This window comes from Macaca nemestrina, chromosome 9 (genome assembly GCF_043159975.1).
Source record: "Macaca nemestrina isolate mMacNem1 chromosome 9, mMacNem.hap1, whole genome shotgun sequence".
Taxonomy (NCBI): domain Eukaryota; kingdom Metazoa; phylum Chordata; class Mammalia; order Primates; family Cercopithecidae; genus Macaca; species Macaca nemestrina.
In genome coordinates, this window is record NC_092133.1 from 32,117,264 (window position 1) to 32,142,021 (window position 24,758).

The window sequence follows — 24,758 nt, forward strand, 5'->3', positions numbered from 1 at the left end:
AGCAAGAGCATGGAGGAGAGGTTTTATAGAGAGTAAGAACTGCTTGGAACTTGGAGGTCCCAGAGGGGTGTTGTAGCTTGGAGAGGAGCAGGAAGGGGCAGCTGACTGTGGCAGGCTCTGCATAGTGGCTGCCTGTAAGGAAATGGGACTTCAGAGGAACCTGAGGCTCAGATACTTGTCATGTTTTTTTGTTTTTTTTAATTTAAAAAAAAATAATAAAGATAGGGTCCTGCTATGTTGGCCAGGTTGGTCTTGAACTCTTTGCCTCAAGCAGTCCTCCCGCCTGGGCTTCCCAAAGTGCTAGGATTACAGACATGAGCCACTGTGCCTGGCCACTTATCATGTTTTGCTTCAATTTTTGAATGTGTATATATTCATAGACATATATCCTAAACACATACACATGTGTGACTACTTTGTTTTATTTTTTTGAGATAGAGTCTCACTCTTTTCCTCAAGCTGGAGTGCAATGGCACAATTTCGGCTCACAGCAACCTCTGCCTCTCGGGTTCAAGCAGTTCTCCTACCTCAGCCTCCCAAGCAGTTGAGATTACAGGCGTGTGCCACCACACATGGCTGATTTTGTAATTTTAGTAGAGAGGGTTTTCACCATGTTGATCAGGCTGGTCTCAAACTCCTGACCTCAGGTGACCCACCTGTCTCGACCTCCCAAAGTGCTGGGATTACTAGTGTGAACCACTGTGCCTGGCCACATATGTGTCTATTGATGTTCTATACAGTGATATATTTATAGAGTTTTTATGTAACATATCATGTATTATTTTGATACACCATAATGTGATTTTCCATAAATAAGCTTTGGTTTCCTCGTACCTAATTTCTGATTTACAACTTCAAATGTCTTTCTGATTTGGGGCCAGGTTCATTTAAAAAAAGAGAGTGAGAGGGTTTCGGGGGACACACTTAAGGTGATGTGTGTTGTTTTGTTTTTGTTTTTTGGAGAAAAACAAAATCTTACATGCAATGTGTGAATTTTCTGCTTGGTTTCTCTTGTGTTTTGTGTTTGTGTGCGCATGTCACTCAGAAGGATTCAGAAGTAGAATATTTGAGTTTGCTCCTATAGTCAGATTTATTTTTCCCTTGGTTTTTGGGTCATTTGTACCAGGTCAGGGTGGAGAAGAGATAAAAGAAGTTGTAACAAAGAAGTTATTTGGGGTTACAAAGAAAGACCACAGTCAATTGGTTTTAATTGTGGATGTGTATTTTTTACCTTTAATTCTGAAAATTTTCAAATATAAACAAAGAGGAAAATAGTAAAGTTAACCCCTGTGTTTTCCATCAGCATCTTAATTATTTTATGCATGCTTTTTTTTCCTTTTTTCCCTCTCAAAGATTCTCCTATTCATTTCTGCATGCTTTTAATTAAAATTAGATGAATACATAGAAAATATATTTAAATTATCTATCTCTTAAATGCCTGGCACTATGGTTGTTGCAAGTGGAAGGGTCGGCTGGGTGCGGTGGCTCACGCTTGTAATCCCAGCACTTTGGGAGGTGGAGGCGGATGGATCACCTGAGGTCAGGAGTTCGAGACCAGCCTGGCCAACATGGTGAAACCCCATCTCTACTAAAATTACAGTTATTAGCTGGGCATGGTGGTGGGTGCTTATATTTCCAGCTACTCGGGAGGCTGAGGCAGAAGAATTGCTTGAACCCTGGAGGCAGAGGTTGCAGTGAGTTGAGATCATGCCATTGCACTCCAGCCTGAGCGACAGAGTAAGACTCGATTTCAAAAAAAGAAAAAAAAGAAAAGAAAAAAGAAAATGGAAGGGTCTAGGTTGGGCGGGGTGGCTCACACCTGTAATCCCAACACTTTGGGAGGCCAAGGCAGTTGGATCACTTAAGGCCAGGAGTGTGAGTCCAGCCAGGAGTTTGAGACCAGTTGAGACCAACACAGCAAAACCCCATCTCTACTTAAAAAAAAAAATTGGCTGGGCGAGGTGGCTCATGCCTGAAATCCCAGCACTTTGGGAGGCTGAGGCGGGCGGATCATAAGGTCAGGAGATTGAGACCATCCTGGCTAACACGGTGAAACCCTGTCTCTACTAAAAATACAAAAAATTAGCTGGGCATGGTGGCGGGCGCCTGTAGTCCCAGCTACTCGGGAGGCCGAGGCAGGGGAATGGCATGATCCCGGGAGGTGGAGCTTGCAGTGAGCCGAGATTGTGCCACTGTATTCCAGCCTGGGTGACGGAGCAAGACTCCGTCTCAAAAAATAAAATAAAATAAAATAAAATAAAATAAAATAAAAATTAGCTGGGCATGGTAGCACATGCCTGGAATCCCATCTATTTGGGAGGCTGAGGCACAAGAATTGCTTGAACCCAGGAAGCAGAGGTTGCAGTGAGCCAAGATCATGCCACTGCACTCCAGCCTGGGCAACAGAGTGAGACTCTCAAAAAAAAAAAAAAAAAAAGAAAATGGAAGGGTTTGAGAGTAAACCAAACTCTGTCCCATTAGAATGAGTCATGTGGTTTCCAATAGAACATTCAGTCTCATCAGTCCATAAAAAGGGATTCAAGGGACCAAATCTCTGAAGATCAGGGCCTTGTCCCTTGAAGACTAGACTCCCATCCCTCAAGCAGCATCCTTGTTATTTTCTGTTGTCCAGACCATCTCCTCACCCCCTACTGGGAGTGGGCAGGTAGATTTTCCCTGGCACTGTTCTTGGGCGTTGGTATAAGAGAATACCTCATCTCCTTTCTGAAGTTCCAGGCCAGCCTGTGTGGTTCTGTTTCATCTGCTTTCCTAGAAGACCTAACAGGTAGATATTAATTCTGTGGTTGAAGTCTCTTCTTAGGCCCCAAGGTGTCCAGTAGAGGCCTGGCAAAGCCCTTTGCTCATCTCTCAGTGAAGACATTCAGATGGGTGAGAAGCCCAGAAGTTACTGAACCGAGGCTCTATATTACCTAGGACACATTTATTGTAAGTGACAGAAACCAAATTCAAATTCACGTAAATAAAACGGAATATTTGGCTCATGAAATCCCAGGCAAAGGTGAAAAACCAAGCCAAAGGCAGAACTGAAATACAGCCTTGGGACTAGCTGAACCCAGAGGCCACAGTGCTGCCGTGGCTTTATCCTTCTGGGGTGCTCATCTCTTTCTTTATTGCTCTTAGCTCCTTCCTTTCTCCAAGCTGACCAGCTTATTCCATGAGGCTGCCAACAGCTCCTGAGTTTGGCAGCTGATTGCTTAAATCAGAGAGAGTGACTGGCTTCCAAAAATCCCAGGCCCGTTTTGGGTCAGCTGTTCATCTCTTGATTAATTAACTGTGGCCAGGGAGGGAAAGTCATGTAAGAACATGGTGGATCTCTCAGGAATCACATGTATGGAGGGAGAGTGTAGGGCACACAGAACAATAGGTGTCTACTGGTTTCATAAAGGTCAAATTACTCGATGATGTCCAATCCCAAAGTATGTATGTGAATGGTGACTGAGCTTAGAGACCTTGGCTACCAACTCTTAAACAAAGTGAAGAGTCTGATAGGAACTGTTGTACAGCCTTTGACTTCCTCCCCCTCACATTGTTACTAGTCAGCAAATCAGGGATTCCTCCTTTGTAAGCTGTTGATGATGTCCTTAGCAAAATCCCCCCATCTTCTAATGTGACATGCACAGAGAAAGAACCTGGTTGCAGACACGTGAGGTCGTATGAATGAGCAGTGGCCTAGCACCCTCCCAGAGGGACAGAGAGAGACTGGAACCAAGTCCTGGGATGGCACAGGTCTGGCCTGCCCAGGCTTCCTCCAAAGGAAAATGATTAGCAAGCTGCATGATTTGGGATTAAACTGCAGGGAGTTGACACGTGCACCAGGGCTTGCTGCTAGCACTCCTCTACAAATGGAGCACTCCTTTCTTGTGAGGGATAGTCTTTACCTATTGTGTACACAGATACAGTAGGTCTTATTGTCATGGATCCTACTTCTGTAGTCTTGCTGTGTATAATCCATGATGCATAGCATCTGTTTACAAAGAGAGTGGTTATGAAGCAGAAGTTTAGGGGGAAAGCACTGTCAGAGCTGCAGGGAAAGTGGAATTCTCATAGGCAGCTGTTCCCAGGCTTTCACCACTCAGAAAGCCATCCAGGTAAAGGGCCTCTGTCAGGTCCCGGATGGAGCCAAGATATTGTGTGGCTTGTGCCGTAATCAGAATCACATTTAATTCAGTGTGCTACTAATATGCAACCCATCTTTCAGGTAATTTCAAAATGAGTATTTTAATTACCATTTTCCTTTTAATTTCTCAATTTCTATTTTGTTGTTTTATACATAAGTGATATATAAATATGTTCTAATTGTAAAAATTCAAACAATTTAAAATACATAGAATAGAAAGGAAAAATCTCCTTCAGTGACCTGTGTCTCCTCCCGTTTTCCTACTCTTTTTTTTGCAGGATGTCTAGTATGTGTCATTCCAGATCTTTTCATTTGAAGCAAATAGCAGATATCATATAGTTTCACCAATATGTGTACATATATAGATATATGGTTCTGCTTTGTTTTAAACTCACATTATACATTTGTTCTGCAGCTTGAATTTCTCATCTCCCTATGAGGCTTGGAGGTCTTTTCATGTCAGAGCACCCAATCCTACCATATTCTTTTTGACTGCAGCATTCTAGTTCCACACCTTACAAACCACAGTTTGTAACCATCCTTCCACTGATGGATATGTAGGTTGTTTCCAGTGTCTTGCTATTACAAACAGTCCTTTAGGAAACATCTGTGTACTTGCATATTTTTACATATGGTCAGGTATCTTTCTAGGAAAGATGCTTAGAAAGAACATGCTGGATTGAGGAGGAAGTGCACCGAAAAGTTTTTAGGCACTGCCACATTGCCCTCCAGTTAGACCGTATCAGGTTCTATACCCGCAAACAGTGTGTACAATTACTCATTTCCTCTTATGAATACTGGGTAATATCCATTTTTTGAAAAATTTTGCCACTCTGATAGGTAAAAAATGATATCTAATTTAGGGAGTGAGTATAAAATAGTGATTAAGGGGTGGACTTTGCAGCCCACATGGCTGGGGTCAAATCATGAGTCCCTTTCCTACTAGCTGTGTAATGTTGGTGAGTTACCTCTCTATTCCTCAATTTCCTTATCTGTAAAAGGAGGGTAATTTTGGCTGTACAAACCTCATAGTGACCTTTTTTTTTTTTTTTTTTTGAGACAGGGTCTTGCTTTGTCACCCAGGCTGGAGTACAGTGCTATGATCTTGGCTCACTGCAACCTCTGCCTCCAGCAATTCTTGTGCCTCAGCTTCCCAGGTAGATGGGATTACAGGCATGCACCACCACACCTGGCTAATTTTTGTATTTTTAATGGAAATGGGGTTTCACCATGTTGGCCAGGCTGGTCTTGAACTCCTAGCCTCAAGTGATTTGCCCACCAGCTGCCCAAAGTGCTGGGATTATAGGCATGAGCCATTACGCCTGGCTTATGGTGGCTTTTATTTTATTTTATTTTTTGAGATAGAGTCTCGCTCTGTTGCGCAGGCTGGAGTGCAGTGGCACGATCTTGCTCACTGCAAGCTCCGCCTCCCGGGTTCACACCATTCTCCTGCCTCAGCCTCCCAAGTAGCTGGGACTACAGGCGCCTGCCAGCACACCTGGCTAATCTTTTTTTTTTTTTTTTTTGGTATTTTTAGTAGAGACGGGGTTTCACCGTGTTAGCCAGGATGGTCTCGATCTTCTGACCTCGTGATCCGCCCACCTCGGCCTTCCAAAGTGCTGGGATTACAGGCATGAGCCACAGCGCCCGGCCCATGGTGGCTTTTTAAAAACGTTTTTATAGTGGAAAGTTTCAAAATTTACAAAAGTAGAATAATTACCAACTTTTGGCTAACCTTGCTCCATTAATCCCTACACACTTTCCCCTCCGATATTATTTTGAAGCAAATATCAGACATATAATTTCATCTATAAATATTTCAGTCTGTACTCTAAAAGATAGTGATACTTTTTAAATGTAATCATAGGCTGGGTGCGGTGGCTCATGCCTGTAATCCCAGCACTTTGGGAGGCCAAGGCAGGTGGATCACCTGAGGTCAGGAGTTCAGGACCAGCCTGACCAACAAGGTGAAACCCCGTCTCTACTAAAAACACAAAAAATTAGCCAGGTGTGGTGGCAGGCATCTGTAATCCCAGCTACTCGGGAGGCTGGGGCAGGTGAATCACTTGATTCTGGGAGGTGGAGGTTGCAGAGAGCCGAGATCGCGCCATTGCACTCCAGCCTGGGCAACAAGAGCGAGACTCCATCTCAAAAAAAAAAAAAAAAAAAAGTAATCATAATACTATTATCATACCTAGAAAAATATTATCGAATATGTAGGAATGTCTTGAGCGTTAAGTGAACTAATTGGTAGAAAGTGCTTAGAACAGCACTTGGGCACACACTAAATACTATATGTGTTTGTAATTATTTTTGTTGTTTCTCCAAGTTGCAATTCTTTTTTGTTGTTGTTGTTTGTTTTGTTTTGTTTTTGTTTTTTGGTTCTTTTTTTGAGATGGAGTCTCGCTCTCTCACCCAGGCTGGAGTGCAGTGGCTCAATCTCAATCTCGGCTCACCACAACCTTTGTCTCCTGGGTTCAAGTGATTCTCCTGTCTCAGCCTCCTGAGTAGTTAGGATTACAGGTGCACATCACCACACCCAGCTAATTTTCTTTTTTGTATTTTTAGCAGAGATGGGGTTTCACCATGTTGGCCAGGCTGGTCTTGAACTCCTGACCTCAACTGATCTGCCCACCTCAGCCTCCCAAAATGCTGGGATTACAGGTGTAAACCACCACACCTGGCCTAATTTGCAATTCTTACTAGAGGCTTAACATTATTTCTTATGTATTTGGCCATGTATATTTTTTCTATAAATTACTTGTTCAAGTTTTCACTCATTTATCTACCTTTTTCCCTGTGATTTATAAGATTGCTCTTTTTTTCCCCCCCAGGGTAGGGAGGAATGGGCTCCAAGACAGGATGCTGGATGGGTGCCCCTCCATCTCTCCTTTTTTTTTTTCTGAGACAGGGTCTTGCTTGGTTGCCCAGGTTGGAGTGCAGTGGTGCAATCATAACTCACTGCAGCCTTGACCTCCTGGGCTTAAGGGAGAGGATCCTCCCACCTCACCCTCCTGTGAAATTGGGACCAAAGGTGCATGCCACTACACTTGGCTAACTTTTTTCATATTTCATAAAACAGGGTCTTACTTTGTTGCCCAGGCTGGTCTTGAACTCCTAGGCTCAAGCAATCTGCCTGCCTTGGCCTCCCAAAATGCTGAGATTATAGGCATGAGCCACCACTCCTGGCCTCCCATCACCTCTTTTAATATTCTCAGTATTAATCTTTTGACTATATATCAGCAGTCCCCAACCTATCTGGCACCAGGAACTGGTTTCATGGAAGACAGTTTTCAATTTTTCCATAGCCTTGGGGGTGGGAGGGGGATGGGTCAGGGTTTGGGATGATTCAAGTACATAATATTTATTGTGCACTTTATTTCTATTATTATTACATTGTAATATATAATAAAATAATTATACAACTCACCATAATGTAGAATCAGTGGGAGCCCTGAGCTTGTTTTCATGCAACTAAATGGTTCCATCTGGGGGTGATGGGAGACAGTGACAGATCCTCAGGCATTAGATTCTCATGAGGAGCCACAATCTAGATCCCTTGCATGTACAGTTTACAATAGGATTTATGTTCCTATGAGAATCTAATGCTGCCCCTGATCCAACAGGAGGTGGAGCTCATGGTGGTAATGCCAGTGATGGGAAGTGGCTGTAAATTCAGTTGAAGCTTGCTTGCCCACCACTCATCTCCTGCTGTGTGTCTTGGTTGCTAACAGGCCATGGACTGGTACAGGTCTGTGACCTGGGGGTTGGAGACCCCTCCTATGTATGGTAATTCCTTTCAGCTTGTTGTTTTTTATGTCTTCTGTTGTGTAGAAATTTTTGTTATTTGTAGGTTAGGTCTGTCCGATCACTACCTTCATGGCTTCAGAATTTTATGTTTATCTTAAGAATGTCTTTCCAAGATTATAAAACTATTTTCCTATGTATTTTTTCTTAGACCTTTATGGGTTTTCATACAGTTTAATGTTTATCTCCTTAATTTATCTGGGATCAATGTCTGCTAGTAGGTAGGCCTCTGATTTTTTTTCCAAATGTGTATCCGATGGACCCTATACCATTTATTGATTAGTTCATTCTTTATCTACTCTCTTTAAAGACCACACTTAGGATCTATTGATTCTCTACAAGTAGATAGGTGTGGCTTTGGATTCGTTATTCTCATCCACTGATCTATTCACCTATTTCAGCATGAATATCATACAAAGTATGTTTTGATCCGGTAGAACAACTTCTTATTGTTCTTTTTCAGATACTTCTGGGTTATTCTTGTGGTTTTCCTCTTCTAGATGAATTTTAGAATCAATTGATTAAGTAAAAATCTTGAGTAGATTAAGTAAAAATTTGTATTGAATTTATAGATTAATTGGGGGAGAACTGACAGTTTTATAATCAAGATTTCACATCTGGTAATATGATGTTTCTAAACTTATTCAACAGTTCTATCTCCTTTAGTAAAGCTTTATATTTTTTATATGGATCTTTTCTAGTGATTTTTGTTTATTGGTTTTTTGTTGTTGTTGTTGAGACGGAGTCTTGCTCTGTCGCCCAGGCTGGAGTGCAGTGGCCGGATCTCAGCTCACTGCAAGCTCCGCCTCCCGGGTTTACGCCATTCTCCTGCCTCAGCCTCCCAAGTAGCTGGGACTACAGGCGCCCGCCACCTCGCCTGGCTAGTTTTTTGTATTTTTTTAGTAGAGACGGGGTTTCACTGTGTTAGCCAGGATGGTCTCAATCTCCTGACCTCGTGATCCGCCCGTCTCGGCCTCCCAAAGTGCTGGGATTAGAGGCTTGAGCCACCGCGCCTGGCCTATTCTTAGATATTTTACAGTATTTAAATTCTTTTCGTGAATGGGTTTTTATTTTATTTTTATTTTATTTATTTATTTTTTGAGACGGAGTCTCACTCTGTTATCCAGGCTGGAGTGCAGTGGTGTGATCTTGGCTCACTGCAACCTCCACCTCCCAGTTTCAAGTGATTCTCCTCCCTCAGCCTCCCGAGTGGCTGGAATTACAGGTGCCCACCACCATGCCCGGCTAATTTATATATATATATTTTTTTAGTAGAGACAGGGTTTCACCATGTTGGCCAGGCTGGTCTTAAACTCTTGAACTCAGGTGATCCATCTGCCTCAGCCTCCCAAAATGCTGGGATTACAGGTGTAAGCCACCATGCCCAGCCTGGATTTTTAATTACGTTTTGGTTACAATTGGTTATTGCTGGTATATAATAACACTTGGTTATTGCTGATATATAATAACACTTGGTTATTGCTGGTATATAATAATAGCTAATATCCGTGGGTGTGTGCTGTGTGCTATATACTGTTCTAAGCATATTTTCCCAAATAATTTTTTTTATTATACTTCAAGTTTTGGGGTACATGTATAGAACGTGCAGGTTTGTTACACAGGTACACATGTGCCATGGTGGTTTGCTGTACCCATCCACCTGTCATCTACATTAGGTATTTCTCCTAATGCTATCCCTCCCCTAACCCCCTACCCCCTGACAGGCCCTGGTGTGTGATGTTCCCCTCCCTGTGTCCATGTGTTCTCATTGTTCAGCTCCAACTTATGAGAACATGCAATGTTTGGTTTTCTGTTCTTGTGTTAGTTTGCTGAGAATGATGGTTTCCAGCTTCATTCATGTCCCCTTTATAGTAGAATGATTTATAATCCTTTGGGTATATACCCAGTAATGGAATTGCTAGGTCAAATGGTATTTCTGGTTCTAGATCCTTGAGGAATCACCACACTGTCTTCCACAATGGTTGAACTAATTTACACTTCCCATATAATTTTTATAACAAGCCAATGCCTAGGTACTATTATTATTTCTGTCTTATGAAGAAGAAACAGGGCTATAGAGAGGTTGAATAACTCACTCTGGATCACATGATTTCTAGGTGGCAGAGCCAGGGGTCCACACCTACACCCCTTTCCACTCTTATATGCAGCATGCCAGCTACCTCATCTGACCCTGGTATTAATTGTGATAGTTTTTTGGTTGAGTCTTTTGGATTTTCTAGGCAGACAATCATATTGTCTGCAAGTAATTACCGTGTATAGCTTGTCTTTTTGCATGCTTCTTGTTGGGTACCTCGTTTTGTTAATATTGTATCATCATTTTCCCAGGAAGTCTGAACCAGTCAGTTTTTGCTTTAGCACTGGGACACGTTGCCATTTCTTTCTTTTAGGAGTACACGGAGCAGTTGTTTAAGGGGCCATGTAGATGGAAATACAGTTTAGAAACTCTTTTCCCGCAGCTTCCAACACCTTATTAAATTCAATAGGTTGAATGAACTTATGTTATTCCACTGTACTGAGAGTTTTTGTTTTTATTTCATTATTTTTTTCCCTCTCTATTAATTCTGTGCTTCCATTGCTCAAGTTTCTAAGTTTCTGATTCTTGAGTGAATCAGAAACCTTAGGCTTCCTTTTGTCTAGCCTAGGCCAGGTTCTCCTATCTTTGGTTAGGCTGACCTTGTACCCTTGGTTAAAATAGAGAATAATCATTTTGTGTTTCTCTGTAGGCATTCTCCAACTGTAGGAATGCACTCCTCCACAGAAACCCTGCTTTGCTAGCCCTTATTTGTTGGAGTTGCAATTGGGGGGCAGGGAGCAAGCAGTAAGAGCTTCAGCCTTTGGACACTATCCAGAGCCTGACCTAGGCGCCTACTTGCACCATCCTGTCCTGATGCACTTGGGTTGAGAGAGAGGTGCATGCGTGTGTACGTGTGTGTGTGTGTGTGTGTGTGTAGAGAATATGTGTAGTATGTGTACTGGGAGAGGTGTCCCAGACCTCCGGAAGCTGTGGGAATCTGGAGTCAGTCTTGCTCCCTAGTGGCCAGTGCCTAATTGGGAGAAAGAGGCCAGTGGGACACCTCCCTTCTGATCTGGGACTTCTTGGTCTAACCTTGAGCTACTGATCAGTCCCATCACTTCAGGGGAAGGTGTGCCAGGGCCATGGTTGCTAACACTAGCTGTACCACTCACCTTCAGGTCTGCCTGCCCTTGGCCCCAAGTCATGGACAGGAGTGTCTTTTCTCTTATAAAATGTAAATAATGACTGGGCACGGTGATTCACGCCTGTAATCCCAGCACTTTGGGAGGCTGAGGTGGGCAGATCATGAGGTCAGGAGATCAAGACCATCCTGGCTAACACGGTGAAATCCCATCTGTACAAAAATACAAAAAATTAGCCGGGCGTGGTGGCGGGCGCCTGTAGTCCCAGCTACTCAGGAGGCTGAGGCAGGAGAATTGCTTGAACCCAGGAGACAGAAGTTGCAGTGAGCCGAGATTGTGCCACTGTACTCCAGCCTGGGCGACACAGCGAGACTCTGTCTCAAAAAAAAAAAAGTAAATAATGTGTTTTTCCCTTTAAAAAACAGCACATACTCATTAAATAATATTTGAAAAATGAAGAAAATTTAAAAGAAGAAAGAATTGCTTATCATTCTACTGCCCAAACACAATCACTTTTAACATTTTAGTTTTCTTCCACTCTTTCCTTTTCTCTGCATAGGCTCCTTTTTTGTAGTAGTTGTAACAGTGCTGTTTGTACCCCGCTTTTTTCTCTTACAATAGTACATCGTAAGTATCTTGCTTGTATTATTTGGGAACATCATTTAAAATGACTGTATAATATTCCATTAAGTAGATGGAACATCATTTATTTAACATGCTTTGGTCTTTACCCCTTGAAGGCAAGGCATATCCTCCTTTCCCTGTTAACCCATTATGGTTCAGTCATCTGTGAAGTTGGCTAAGCTTTTGAATTTAAATTTTCCATCTACACCGTCTCTTTGAGTTAATGGTATGCCAGTTGCTGTGTGAAATAGAACTTCTTTAAGCTTCAGCTAGGTGTCTTGTTCTTATTTGGCTTTAGTTTGATGAAAAGTTGTGTTTATCTTCCCCTGCCTGGTCTTGCAGCTTTGGTCCTAGAGCCTCCCTTCCTCCTTCAGAAACAGACGCCACTGTGGATGGTAGGCTTCACAAGCATGGCCCTGGCCACTCATCACAGATGTGACTGGGGCAGCCTTCTGGAGCTGCGCTCTAGAGGGCATTCAAGTGGACGTTTCCCCACCTGCAAGGTGGGATGTTTGCTGGACAGAGAACAAGATTTGCCTCTTTTTTTCCCTCTTCCCATCACATCTATTTCCTTATCCCTTTAGTGACCCAGGGTGCCCTGTTGGCTGGATCTTAGGAACTGGTTGTCTCACACTTTCACCTGCCCCCTGCCTGTGTCTTTCCCCTTCCTGACTGCTGTTGACCTCCTGTTCCCACTCCACTGGTCCCTCCCTCACAGTGCTGTCACTGCAGCTATGCTCCTGGCTTCCCCTCACCGAGTGAGTTTGTCTGACCTTCGCACTGTATTCATGCTTTGGGACTTACCGCTGTAATGATGTCAGTGGCGGAGGTTAGCAGATGGCGGCAGCAGCAATGAGACCTGACATGTTCTAATGACTTCCTCCTTCCTACCCTTGCCGGCTGAGCCAATGGACGGACAGGGGTTTCCTTGAGGTATTTAAGGAGGAGGCCAAGGGAAATCGGGGGGCCCCCAGGTGCCGATGAGGCCTGTGACCTTTGCTGCTATAATATCAGTGTTTCACAAGCAGGGCGGTTCGGGAGCCCACTTGCAGCCCATCAAAAATTGATTTAATTGCAATTTTTCCTCCAATTAGGAGCACTGGAGCCTGACTAATTGGAGTAATAGAGAGTAATAAGGCTCAGATAAAAAGCCTTCCTTGGCTGCCTTTGTATCTCGTGTCAGTGCCTGTCAGAGGTCAGAGAGCTTGCATATTCTATTAGGCAGCCTGGCCTTCATTTGTACAAATTAGTTTACCCAACAGTAATTAAAATGCCAATGCGGGTTGAAGAGAACTGAATACACTTGATGGGCATGTTGGTGAATGATGTGACAGCTCTGGTGGCCTCCCTTGCCAAAGTGTGTCAGCCCAGGCTCAGAGGCTGCTGGGGCCTGGGCCAGCTGGGCGGCTCTAGGCCAGCCACGGGACACAGCTGCTGAGCACGCCACTTCTGCTGCCCCACCTCAAACCACTCAGTTGCTTCTTTCTTCTTCCAGGTGGAGTCATTTGTTCATTTGTTCATTCATTCATTCATTCATTCAATCAATAAGCATTTGAGTTTTCAGTGTGTGTCAGGCATTATACTAGATGCTGGAAATTCAAACAAGACTAACTCTTGAAATGTAGCCAAGATGAGAGCTTCTGGGCGAGGGGTGGTATAATAACTTGGACCTGGAATCAAGACTGACTGGGTTCCAATTCCAGTCCACTAGTTGCTACCTTTGTGAGCTAGAGCAAATTAATTACCTCCCAGAGCCTCAGTCTCCTCATTTGTAAAATAGGGAAAGTGGGGCGGGGTGCTGTGGTTCATGCGTGTAATCCCAGAACTTTGTGAGGCCAAGGTGGGTGGATCACCTGAGTTCAGGAGTTCGAGACCAGCCTGGCCAACATGGGGGACTCCCTATCTCTACTAAAAATACAAAAATTAGCCAGGTGTGGTGGTGCACACCTGTTAATCCAGCTACTAGGGGGTTGCTGAGGCAGGAGAATTGCTTGAACCTGGGAGATGGAGGTTGCAGTGAGCCGAGATTGCACCAATGCACTCCAGCCTGGGCAACAGAGTGAAACTCTGTCTCAAAAAAAAAAGGAAAGTGGTACCTACTGCATAGTGTTATGAGGATTAGATAGGATAATGCTTTTGAAACATGTGCTCAGCACCTGGCACATAGTAAGTGCTCAGTAAATTACTAGTGTTATTAAGAGGGCCTAAGCTAATGCAGAAGCAGCAGGAATCTACCTGCCTTTCAGACTGCCCATGCCCAACTAATTTTCCTTCTTACCTTGCTCTCCTCTTTTCTATGTCTTGTTATTTTTAATTTCTCAACTTGAATACACAAACCCTAATTCCCTGGCATCTTCCTCTAGTGAGACAGGCTCCTATGTCTGCTTCTGGAGCCTGATGAAAGTCTGCATGATGCCAGGTTTGCCTGAGCTAGGGCCAGGGGATGAGTAAGGCAGGTTGAAGATCTGGTTAAGGTCTGGGACAGGGTGAGAAATTAGAAGGCTGGCTCCTGGTAAGGGCTTTCTGTTCCAAAAAGAGTAGAGCTTATGGAGTCAGAATGACTTTTAGACCCTCTAGCTAAGAGGGGATAGGTGTACTTGTACTAGTGTGCCTGAGTGTGTGTGTTTTGACATTGATTTTTAGATGTCAGTACCTTTCATCTCTTACCTAGTTGCGGTGCTTATGAGGGACTTCTCACTCCCCTAATATTGTATGCCTGTGTCATGTGTCATTCAAGTTTGAGCCTTTGGTATTTGGGAATTATTCCTTTAGGAAGCAGAGGGACCAGCTTCACAGTGCACATGACTAGCTTTCCCAGCTGTGCAGGCTTTGGGCTCTGGAAGGCCCTCTCAGCTCAGTTCCACAAATTTGTATTGAGTGCCTTCTCTGGGCCAGGCACTGTGCTAGACACTTGCTAGTACCCAAGAACCTCTAAAGGGTTCTGATCTCAAAGGGGAGATGGGAAGATAAACCAAAAATGCCATTTGTCCCATGAGTATGGAAGGGACTCGGAGGATGGTCAGCCTACATGGGGAGCCACCAGCTCTTGCCTCTGCCTGTTCAACACAGATTTGATGTCCTTGTCCCTGGAATACCCCTGAGGGAAGAGATGGGACTGAAAGCAAAAGCCATTTGAATTTTCTTTCTTTTCTGAGCAGAACTGGCTTTTTCATCACTTTCAAACCCAAAATTGAAGTTATAGCAAAGGACTTTACTGGGGAAAATTCAGTGAGCAATCCCTTGGGAGGAGCCATGGAGGAAATGATACATGTTTTCATTTCATTGATCTCCAAGTATTTATTGAGAGCCTTTGACATGCCTAGCACAGGAGCCAGCACCGTGAGGGATGTGAGAATCTGGTTCAAGACATCTGGCGGATTCAAATCGAACAGGTTATCAGAGCACAGCATTTTGTTTGGGTTAAATCACCTGGGTTAGAGAACTGAGGCCAGTGAGGCTGCCTGTGATGCACAGATCCCACCCCACCAGCCCCTTTTCAAAGTGCTTTATCTCGTGAGTCTCAAAGGAGGAGTCTGAATGTGGGGGTAACAGGTCCTGTGTGCAGCCAGAGTATTTTAAGTCCATTCATGGAAGCTTGGCCTTTGCTTCATATTCACTTTCTGCACAATGGGAATAATGTCTATCTTGTGGGCTCATTGTAAGATGTGACGCACCATTTGGGTGTTGGAGAGTAGTGAATTCCTTTTCTTCCTCTGCTCCATGTGTCTGTTGTACCCTGAGATTGCATGTGGGCACCCTTTCTAATCTTCTGACTTTGAGTGTGGCTGGTCTGTAGCTTCTGTTCATTCGTCTTAATGACCATGGGAATAAGGGAGTAGGGTGGGGGGCAAGAATGGCTGCAGGTAGTCGGGAGTAGTTCAAGGTGTACAAGACTGTGTCTGCACCGAGCCTGACCCCCAAGAGTCCTGGGAAGGCCCGTGGTTTGGGTGTGAGTCCTGGTGAGTGTTTGCTCAAAATCTGCTTGACCGTTGATGGTTTTTTACTGAGTGTTAAATTTGATTAAACTCTTAAGTCCTCCTGGCCGGGCGCGGTGGCTCAAGCCTGTAATCCCAGCACTTTGGGAGGCCGAGACGGGTGGATCACGAGGTCAGGAGATCGAGACCATCCTGGCTAACACAGTGAAACCCCGTCTCTACTAAAAAATACAAAAAAAAACTAGCCGGGCGAGGTGGCGGGCGCCTGTAGTCCCAGCTACTCAGGAGGCTGAGGCAGGAGAATGGCGTAAATCCGGGAGGCGGAGCTTGCAGTGAGCCGAGATCCGGCCACTGCACTCCAGCCTGGGCGACAGAGCGAGACTCCGCCTAAAAAAAAAAAAAAAGTCCTCCTAAGTGCCGGGAAGACATTCTACTTTCTCTCCCTCTTTTCCTCCTTGATCACAGTGGTTAGGCGAGAGAAAAGGGTAACTTTTGGAAATAAACATTTATAGATGTCACATCCAGGCAGTTAAGAAAGCGCTTCACAGGAGGCTGGGCGCCAGTGGTTCACACCTATAATCCTAGCAATTCGGGAGGCTGAGGCAGGTGGATCAACTTGAGCCCAGGAGTTCAAGACCAGCCTGGGCAACATAGAGAGACCCCTGTCTCTATTTAAAAAAAAAAAAAAGGCCCTGTACAGGGTATGAAGGTGAGGGGCACTCCTCCTGGCGGCGGATGATCAGGGCCAGATGTTGGTGGGCCAGAATAGAGGGGGATAGGAGTCCCTGGGAAGGGGGTTTACATCCCCACCCCACCCTCATTCCTGCCACTCTCACAGCTCTGACCTCCAGCAAGATTAAAGTTCCATGTTGCTCCCCTCTCTATTGACTTACCTTGATGCTAATTTAGGCCTGCGGCCAGTCAGAGGCCTGCCATAGGCCTTAAGAGATGCCTGACCGGGCGCGGTGGCTCACGCCTGTAATCCCAGCACTTTGGGAGGCCAAGGTGGGCAGATCACGAGGTCAAGAAATTGAGACCAGCCTGGCCAACATGGTGAAACCCCGTCTCTACTAAAAATACAAAAATTAGCTGGGTGTGGTGGGGCATGCCCGTAGCCCCAGCAACTCGGGAGGCTGAGGCAGGGGAATTGTTTGAACCCAGGAAGTGGAGGTTCAAGTGAGCCAAGATTGCACCACTGCACTCCAGCCTGGTGACAGAGGGAGACTCCTTTAAAAAAAAAAAAAGAGATGCCTGTGTCTGTGCTGGCGCCCTTCACCTGGCCCCCACTCCTCAAGTCTGGATAGTCCAATTGCCTGCTCGAATGATTTCCAAGTGGCTATTATGTTTCCAGCCCAAGGTAATTGGCTTTACCAGTTATTAATGGATTACCCTAAAGAGAAAAATGTTGGGGGAGGGAGGAGAGGGCAACACCTTCTGACTTTGTAGTTTGGTTCTTCAGTGTCCCCTGGCTGCTTCCCAGGCTGGCTGTCACTTGGGGCATGGCACAGTGGCTGTTTTGGCACTCCCACTCTATAGTTTTTGTGGCTGCTGGCAGCCTTGAAGAGGCTAGGATGATGGGGCATATCCCTGGAGGAAGTCTTGGCTTGAGTCATGAAAGCCCCAGGATAGCTCGTATGGCCTTTTTATCAGCCTAGGGCTGAAGAGCAGACACCTGCCCTGCAATTTTGATTGTAAATCAGTGGTTTGGCCAGTGCCTGCCCTAACATCTCCCCCATCAGCAACTGGCAGGCCAGCCTCCCCCGCAGCCAAAGCCACTGACTTCTCCATGGCCCTCTCTGTGGAAATCTATCTCCTCACTGACATGCTTGGGATCAGAGAGCCACAGGTGCTGGGCTGGGCCACAGCGGATGGGCTGTTGCCCCCACATTGCTAATGTGTTATTAGTATGTCCAGTCTTCCTTCCCCCCCATGAAAGACATGTAGGGACATGGCCCATTCCTGCCCCAGGGCTCCTGACACCACTCTTGTCAATTTGCTTGCTTGCTGTTTAAGTTTCAAGCCCAGGTTTCCTGAAGGCTTCCCCTCTCCACCCTACCAAATCCTCTAACAAGAGTTGTCTGGCTCATAGGTTCAAGTTCTAGGCCAGCGCTACAGCCAGCCTGGCCCACTGCATGGATCCTTTACACCAGGCTTGTGCCTCCATTTAAAGTGAGACTCTGCAGATTGTATATGTTGAGGTTTTTAGGGCTCTAAGGGACACTCTGGGCAACAGGGTCAGCCTGCTCCTTCTCATGTGCCTCTTGGCGTTGTTCGTTATTGGCCTCCGAGGACTCTGGCGGACTCCCATCCCACTCTCCAGAAGCCCTGGCTGCCTGGCCCCTGTCATTCCCCACTCCGCCCCACCTGTGTACTAGCATATACCCATCCAAGGGATTCACTCACCTTTCATATTTTTTCCTTTTCTCATTTTGGTGCCTTTATACCTGCCCTGTGCTTATACCACATTACCAGATTCCCCAAGCTCTTAAAACCTTCAGGAATGCCCCTCAGTTGTCCCTACTTCTGACCAGGGGCATCACCTTCCAGCCCCAGCAGCCTGTTCCTTGGAGCCCTTTTCTGTGCCCTGCCATTGTGCTCTTGGGTTTCCTAAACAGGAACCCGACAGGCTTGCTCTCCCTTGGGCTCAAACTTGTCACATCTAGAGATCTGTTTTTATGGTGCGCAGGGACCACTCAACCTAGTCTGTGCAGCAGGCCAGCTGTGGCTGAGCTCGTGGGTCTTCTGGCCAGGCACCTCTGCGGGGCTATACCCCTCACAGTGCTCCCAGATGTCTTCCCACAGCTCCTCTGATGGCTCCCTTGGCCACTTCTCTCATTCTGGCTTAACCCACAATCCCCTTGGGAATGAGCACGACATTTCCCATTGTTAGCCATTTCCACCGCAGGTTCTGACAAGCCAGATCTGATTCTGCTCTCCTTTTGTTTGGCAGTTCTTTTGTGACAGGGACGGCTTGTTGCGGGCACTTCTCACCCCTGAGAATCTGGGACCTCAACAGGTAAGAGATTCCTGAGCCCACCCTGGCTTCCAGCCCAGGAGGTGAAGGAAAGCTTGCTGAGCCAGCCTCTGCCTTGGTTGGCTGAGTGGTCCAGGAGAAGGCTGGAAAGTGGTGTAGTAGGAGGCCTCTGCTGTGGTGCCTTCTCACATGGAATCATTCGGGGTTAGCTGGAGAAGACTGTTGAAGTAATTTATAATAGGTAAATAGTTTCATGCAGAATTTATGATAACAACAACAATTTGGATTTATGATACTCTTTCTCTGAGGTGTGCCTATGTGGCTATATAAAATCCCATCTATCCCCAGAGATGATTTTGCTAAAATAAATTTTGAAGGTGGCCTACAGACCTATAAAAAGAATTATACATAACAGTGAAAATACATGCAGGTTTTATTCACAATTCTCTGCTTTGGCAGGCTTGACATGTTCCCATCTGATTATCTACCATTCTGGTTTTTTTTTTTTTTTGACTTTTAATTTTGAAATAATTATAGATTCACATGAAGTTACAAGAATAAGATGGAAAGGTGTTTGTGTAACATCTTACATAATATATAATATAATTAAACCAGGAAATTGACCCTGGTACCATCCATGGACCTTTATTCAGATTGTACTGTGTGTGTGTGTGTGTGTAGGTCTGTGTCTGTGTGTGTCTAGTCCTTTGCAATTTTATCACGTGTAGATTCAGATAACCATCACCACAATCCAGGTACAGAACTCTTTGTTCCATCAGCACAAAGATTCCTCATATACTCCTTGGTAGTCACACCCATCCTTCTCCCCTTCTCCTCTTCCCATTGTCCCTGATTCCTGGCAACTTCTTATGTGTTCTCCATCTCTATAATTTTGTCATTTTGAAAATGTTATATAAATGGAATCATACAGTATGTCACTTTTTGAAACTGGCTTTTTAAAAACTCAGCATAATTCCCTTGAGACTCACAGATGTTGTTGCATATATCAATAGTGCATTCCTCTTTATTGCTAAGTAGTATTCCGTGGTATGGATATACCAAAGTTTCTTTTCCCCATTGAAGGACGTTTGGGCTGTTTTCAATTTTTTGACTATTGCAACTAAAGCTAGTACAACGCGTACAGGTTTTTGTGTGGGCATATATTTTCATTTCTCTGGGATAAATGCCAAGGAGTACAAATGCTGGGTTGTTTGGTAAGTGTATGCTTAGTTTTTACCTGCCAAGCTATTTTTTTGGAGTATCTTTATCGTTTTACATTCCCACCACCAATGTATGAGAGATCTAATTTCTTCACATCCTCACCAGCATTTGGTATTTCACTATTTTTTTTCTTTTTTAAAATCTGTATTTATTTATTTTTTTTTAGAGATACAGGTTATCATTATATTGCCCAGGCTGGTCTTGAACTTCTGGCCTCAAGAAATCCTCCCATCTCAGCCTCCCTAGCAGCTGGGACTATAGGCATGTGCCACCACGCCCAGCTAATTTTTTGTGGGTTTTTTGAAGAGATGGGTTTCCATTGTGCCCAGGCTAGTCCTGGGCTCAAGCGATCCGTCTGCTTACAGGCATGCGCCATGATGCCTGGATTCACTATTTTTAAACCACTACAGGTGTGAGCCATGATGCCTGGATTCACTATTTTTAAACCATGATGTTATATTTCATCATGTTTTAATTTGAATTTCCCTAATAGCTAATGATGTTGAATATATTGTCACATGTTTATTTGCCATATATTTCATATATGAATATTCTCTTTGGTGAAACGTCTGTTCATGTCTTTTGCCTGCCGGATTGTTTTCTTTTAATGGAACACTTCATGAATTTGCATGTCATTCTTGCACAAGAGCCATGCCAGTCTTCTCTGTATCATTTCCATTTTGGTACATGTGCTGCTGAGGCAAGCAGTTTTTTTTTAAATTTTGTTTTGTTTTACCATTGAGTTTTGACAGTTCTTTCTGTATTCTAGATATTAGTCCTTTGTCAAATATGTGATTTGCAAATATCTACTCCCAATCTGTAGCTTGTCTTTTTTTTTTGAGATGAAGTCTCACTCTGTTGCCCAGGCTGGAGTGCAGTCGCGCGATCTCGGCTCACTGCAAGCTCTGCCTCCCGAGTTCACGCCATTCTCCTGCCTCAGACTCCCAAGTAGCTGGGACTACAGGCGCCCGCCACCACGCCCGGCTAATTTTTTGTATTTTTTAGTAGAGACGGGGTTTCACTGTGTTAGCCAGGATGGTCTCCATCTCCTGACCTTATGATCTGCCTGCCTCCGCCTCCCAAAGTGCTGGGATTACAGGCGTGAGCAACCGTGCCTGGCTGCTTGTCTTTTTATCCTCTTAACAGGGTCTTTTGAAGAGCAAATGTTTAAAATTGTGATGGAATCTAAATTATTGACTTTCATTGACTGTGTCTTTGGTGTCAAGTCTAAGAACTCTTCACCTCGTCCGAGGCCCCAGAGTCTGTGTCTTAAATGCCACAATTGGCAGCACTAGTGAGGATGCTCTTCTCACCCGCTTCCTCAGTCGCTGAGCTTTGTCTTCTCCATTTTTCTCCATCTCCCTAGGAAAGCAGTAGCCACAGCTTTTTTTGTTGTTGTTGTTTTGAAAAATCCATTCTATAGTCAGTCTTTCCAAAATTTTTAAAACAACACGAGATGTTTTAATCAATGAATCATGGTTTTTTCCTTCAACATTCTCTTTTGATAGTCATCCAAGAACAGGGATGGGAAACTCCCTACTTCCCCAAACAACCATTCCGTCTTTCGGTAGCTCTGTGAGTGAGAATGCCCACCCTTTATCATGGATTGATTTGCTCCCTGAAGCTGGGATCCTGGACAAGAGACAAGCAAGTTGAACCTGTCTCCTGAAGAACAGACCTTTAAATATCTGAAAACCTTGGTTCTGCTCTTCCAGGGCCTCCTCTTCTTCAGGCCACAAGTTCTAGGTCCTTCAGTTGTTCCTCATTAACATAGTAGATAAGTTAGCCATAGCCTTTGGCTGCAATGAAGACCTAATTCAAAGTGGCTCAAATAGGCCCGGCACAGTGGCTCACCTGCCACAGCACTCCAGCCTGGGTGACAGAGTGAGACTGTTTCCAAAAACAAAAACCAAAACACAAAGTGGCTCAAACAACAATGGGATTATCACTATCTTAGATGACAAGGAACCCAGAAGTTGGATGGGTTCCAGGGTTGATGGTTCAGTAGCTCCATGAGATCATGAGGGCCCAGATTCTCTCACTTTCTGCTTTGCTACCCTGGTCAAGGTGGCTTTTGCTCTCAAGCTTATTTAGAGCTGCTCGACCAGCTTGCAACGCAACACTCAGAGGGAAATAGGAATAGCATATGTCCCTGTCTGGGGCCCCTTTTTAAGATGAGGAAGCCTTTCTTAGGAATTTTTCAAGCAGACTTTTCCTCACATCTAATAGTCAAAATTGTATTCCAGTACTCGCCCTAAACCAAACCCTGGCCAGGGGAATGGAATGACCAGTCAAGATTCACTTCCTGGGCCAAGGGAAGAACTCAGCTTCCACCCCTGCCCCTACACATTAGCAGCAGCAGGTGCGGGGAGGGATGGCATAGAAGCTGGGTTTGCTTGGCTAGAAAGAATATGAGGAATGTCTAGATAGGTGACCTATAGTGTTGGTCTCACATTGGTTTCAGGACCATTCTCACCTGAAAGTTTCTCTAATTTATCTCGTTTTATCCCTCTTGAAATGGCATGTTCATAACTGATTACTGGACAGACCAGGTGTGGTCTGATGAGTAGCAGATGCTGGCACCTCCTTCATTTTAAATCTTCTGCTTTTGTTAATATAGCCAATAGTCGTACCCCACTGTTGCTAGCCTAACTGAAACTTCCCAGGACTGCTTTTTGCTTTAGCCCCTGGGATCCTGGAGCTCCTAGAGTCTGTGAAACTTGTTCCCCATGAGCTCACCCTACGAAACTCCTGCCACAGGCCCTCCTTCCTTCTGAATGGGACTGGGGTAGAGGCAGCCCCTCCCCTGGTGCCAGGGCCAGTGTGATGGGAGGCTGTGAGGAGCTCGGGAAGGAGAACTGGCTGTGTGGCCAAACAGACCTGGCTTTCAGAACTACTGTGCCTCTTGCTGTGATCTGGGGCCCTCTGGACTTCAGTTTCCTCATTTGTAAAGTGGAAATTAGTTATCCCTACCTAACAGAACTGGTATGAACAAAATTATTGTGAAAAAGTGTCCCATACAGTGCCTGTCACCTTGGAGGGATTCAACTAATGCAAGCTCTCCCTTTCCTGCTCTTCCTCCCCACCCAAACTAGTACCTCGGAGTTTGTGGAGGCTTCTTTTTTTCTTGAGAGACAGGGACTTGCTCTGTTACCCAGGCTGGAGTGCAGTGGCATCATCACGGCTCATTGCAGCCTTGAACTCCTGGGCTCAAATGGTCCTTCTGCCTCAGCCTCCCAAGTAGCTAGGACTACAGACATGCACCACTATGCTTGGCTAATTTTTAAATTTTTTTGTAGAGACAAGGTCTCGTTATGTTGCCCAGGCTGGTCTCAAACTCATTGACTCAAGTGATCCTCCCACCTTGGCCTCCCAAAGTGCTGGGATTATAGGTGTGAGCCACTGTGCCTGGCTTGTGGAGGCTTTTAGTTCTCAAAATATCCGTGTCTTAGTGACTAGTGGAGGAGGAGGTGAACCTGCTGACCTCCTGGCACAGGGAAGCCTCTTGACAGTGGGCTGTGGGTCACCAAGATGGGCATTCTGATGAAAGTTTTTACTTAGTTACATAACTGGGCCTTGTGTTTGGCATCATCACCTGCCTGGGCCCAGGATGACACACAAGCCGGGTGGTGGGCTGGATACACCACTGTGGCCCAGCATCATCTCAAAGGTTGGGTAATCTTTGAATGGCCTCTTCTGCCTATGGTTGCCTTGGTGAAGGGTACTCTTCCGTGCAGATTTATGGTCAGGATGGAGTTCTAAGGCACCATTTCTTTGACTGTTATTCTCTTATGAAACCCCTAGATCTCACCAACCCCAAACACTGGGTCTTTATTGAAACCAGATTGGACCCTAATGAGAATGGGTATGCGACAGCGACAAGCCAGGCATGGTGGCTCATGCCTGGAATCCCAGCACTCTGAGAGACTGAGGCAGTAGGATCGCTTGAGCTCAGGAGTTTGAGAGTAGCCTGGGCAATATGATGAGACCTTGTTTCTTACCAAAAAAATTAAAAACAAAACAAAACAAACAAACAGCTGTGGCCTCAGTTCTTACTGGAGCCTGAGAAGAAACAGCCTTGCCCCTTCTGGCCAGCCTGTGGGCTCTGCTCCTTGTGGCAGGGCTGCCCTGGGCACCACTTAGCAGTGCCTTCTCTCCAGCCCCAGGTTCATCTACTGGGAGGAACCAGGCTTCGTTTAAACATCTGTCCTGTCCCCAGAGAAGCTTGGAGGACCAAGTGGTACAGTGATTGAGGAAAGATGCCCTGGTGGAGGCATTTGCTTTTGGTGGGAGGAAATGGATGTACAGGATGACTCTCTAGAGCTGTCTTTCCCAGAGAAACCCAAGTAGATAATAAAGCCATGTAGAAAATAGGATTAAGGTAATGAACAGGCAGGACAAAGTTTGATCTTTCAATAACACCAAAGCCTGACTGACAGGCCAATCTGAGAGGTGGAGCAGCATTGCCGGTAGGACTTGGGGCTGGGTGGTGAGCGGTGCTGGATGGATTCTTTGCTTTTAACCTGTCACCGCTGAAACTTGAGGAGTGCCTGGATTTTCTCTTTTATGTATGTGCTGGGGCTTGGGTGGAGAGCGGGGAGTACTGGAGGGGCAGTTTGCCCTAAGCATTGCTATACCCTGGATGATGGTGGGGGCTGGGACACACTCAAAGCTGCAGCCACCCGCTGGGCACCAGCGCTCCCATCGGGAGCCATCACCCACGTCTATGTGTGTCTCTCAGCTGCTCACCCTCAGGCAGCCAATGCTGCTTCTCACAGAACCTGCACCACTTTCAGGGTCACCATTGTTCCCTCAGCCCCTCATTCCATCAAGACCTCTAGAGACTGTTCTCCTTGCAGGCTGGGCTGGAACAGGGATGGAG

The 24,758-nt window shown here is 45.3% G+C and overlaps 1 protein-coding gene and 1 non-coding gene across 3 annotated transcripts in view; one reads left to right on the forward strand and one right to left on the reverse strand.

Annotated features, from left to right (window-relative positions):
• The window catches only part of LOC105478367 (F-box and WD repeat domain containing 4), an 88,081-nt gene that overhangs the window by 54,524 nt on the left and 8,799 nt on the right, over positions 1 to 24,758 (forward strand). Inside the window, exon 6 of one of the 2 annotated variants that reach the window (XM_071069240.1) lies at positions 18,632 to 18,697. The exons of the other annotated variant lie outside the window; for it this stretch is intronic. Within the exon in view, the coding sequence (XP_070925341.1) occupies positions 18,632 to 18,697 (66 nt within the window). The remainder of the gene's footprint in view (positions 1 to 18,631; positions 18,698 to 24,758) is intronic. 2 annotated transcript variants of the gene reach the window in all.
• LOC112426052 (U6 spliceosomal RNA) lies at positions 20,478 to 20,584 on the reverse strand. Its single transcript, XR_003017317.1, has one exon. It is a non-coding gene; the product is annotated as a U6 spliceosomal RNA (small nuclear RNA).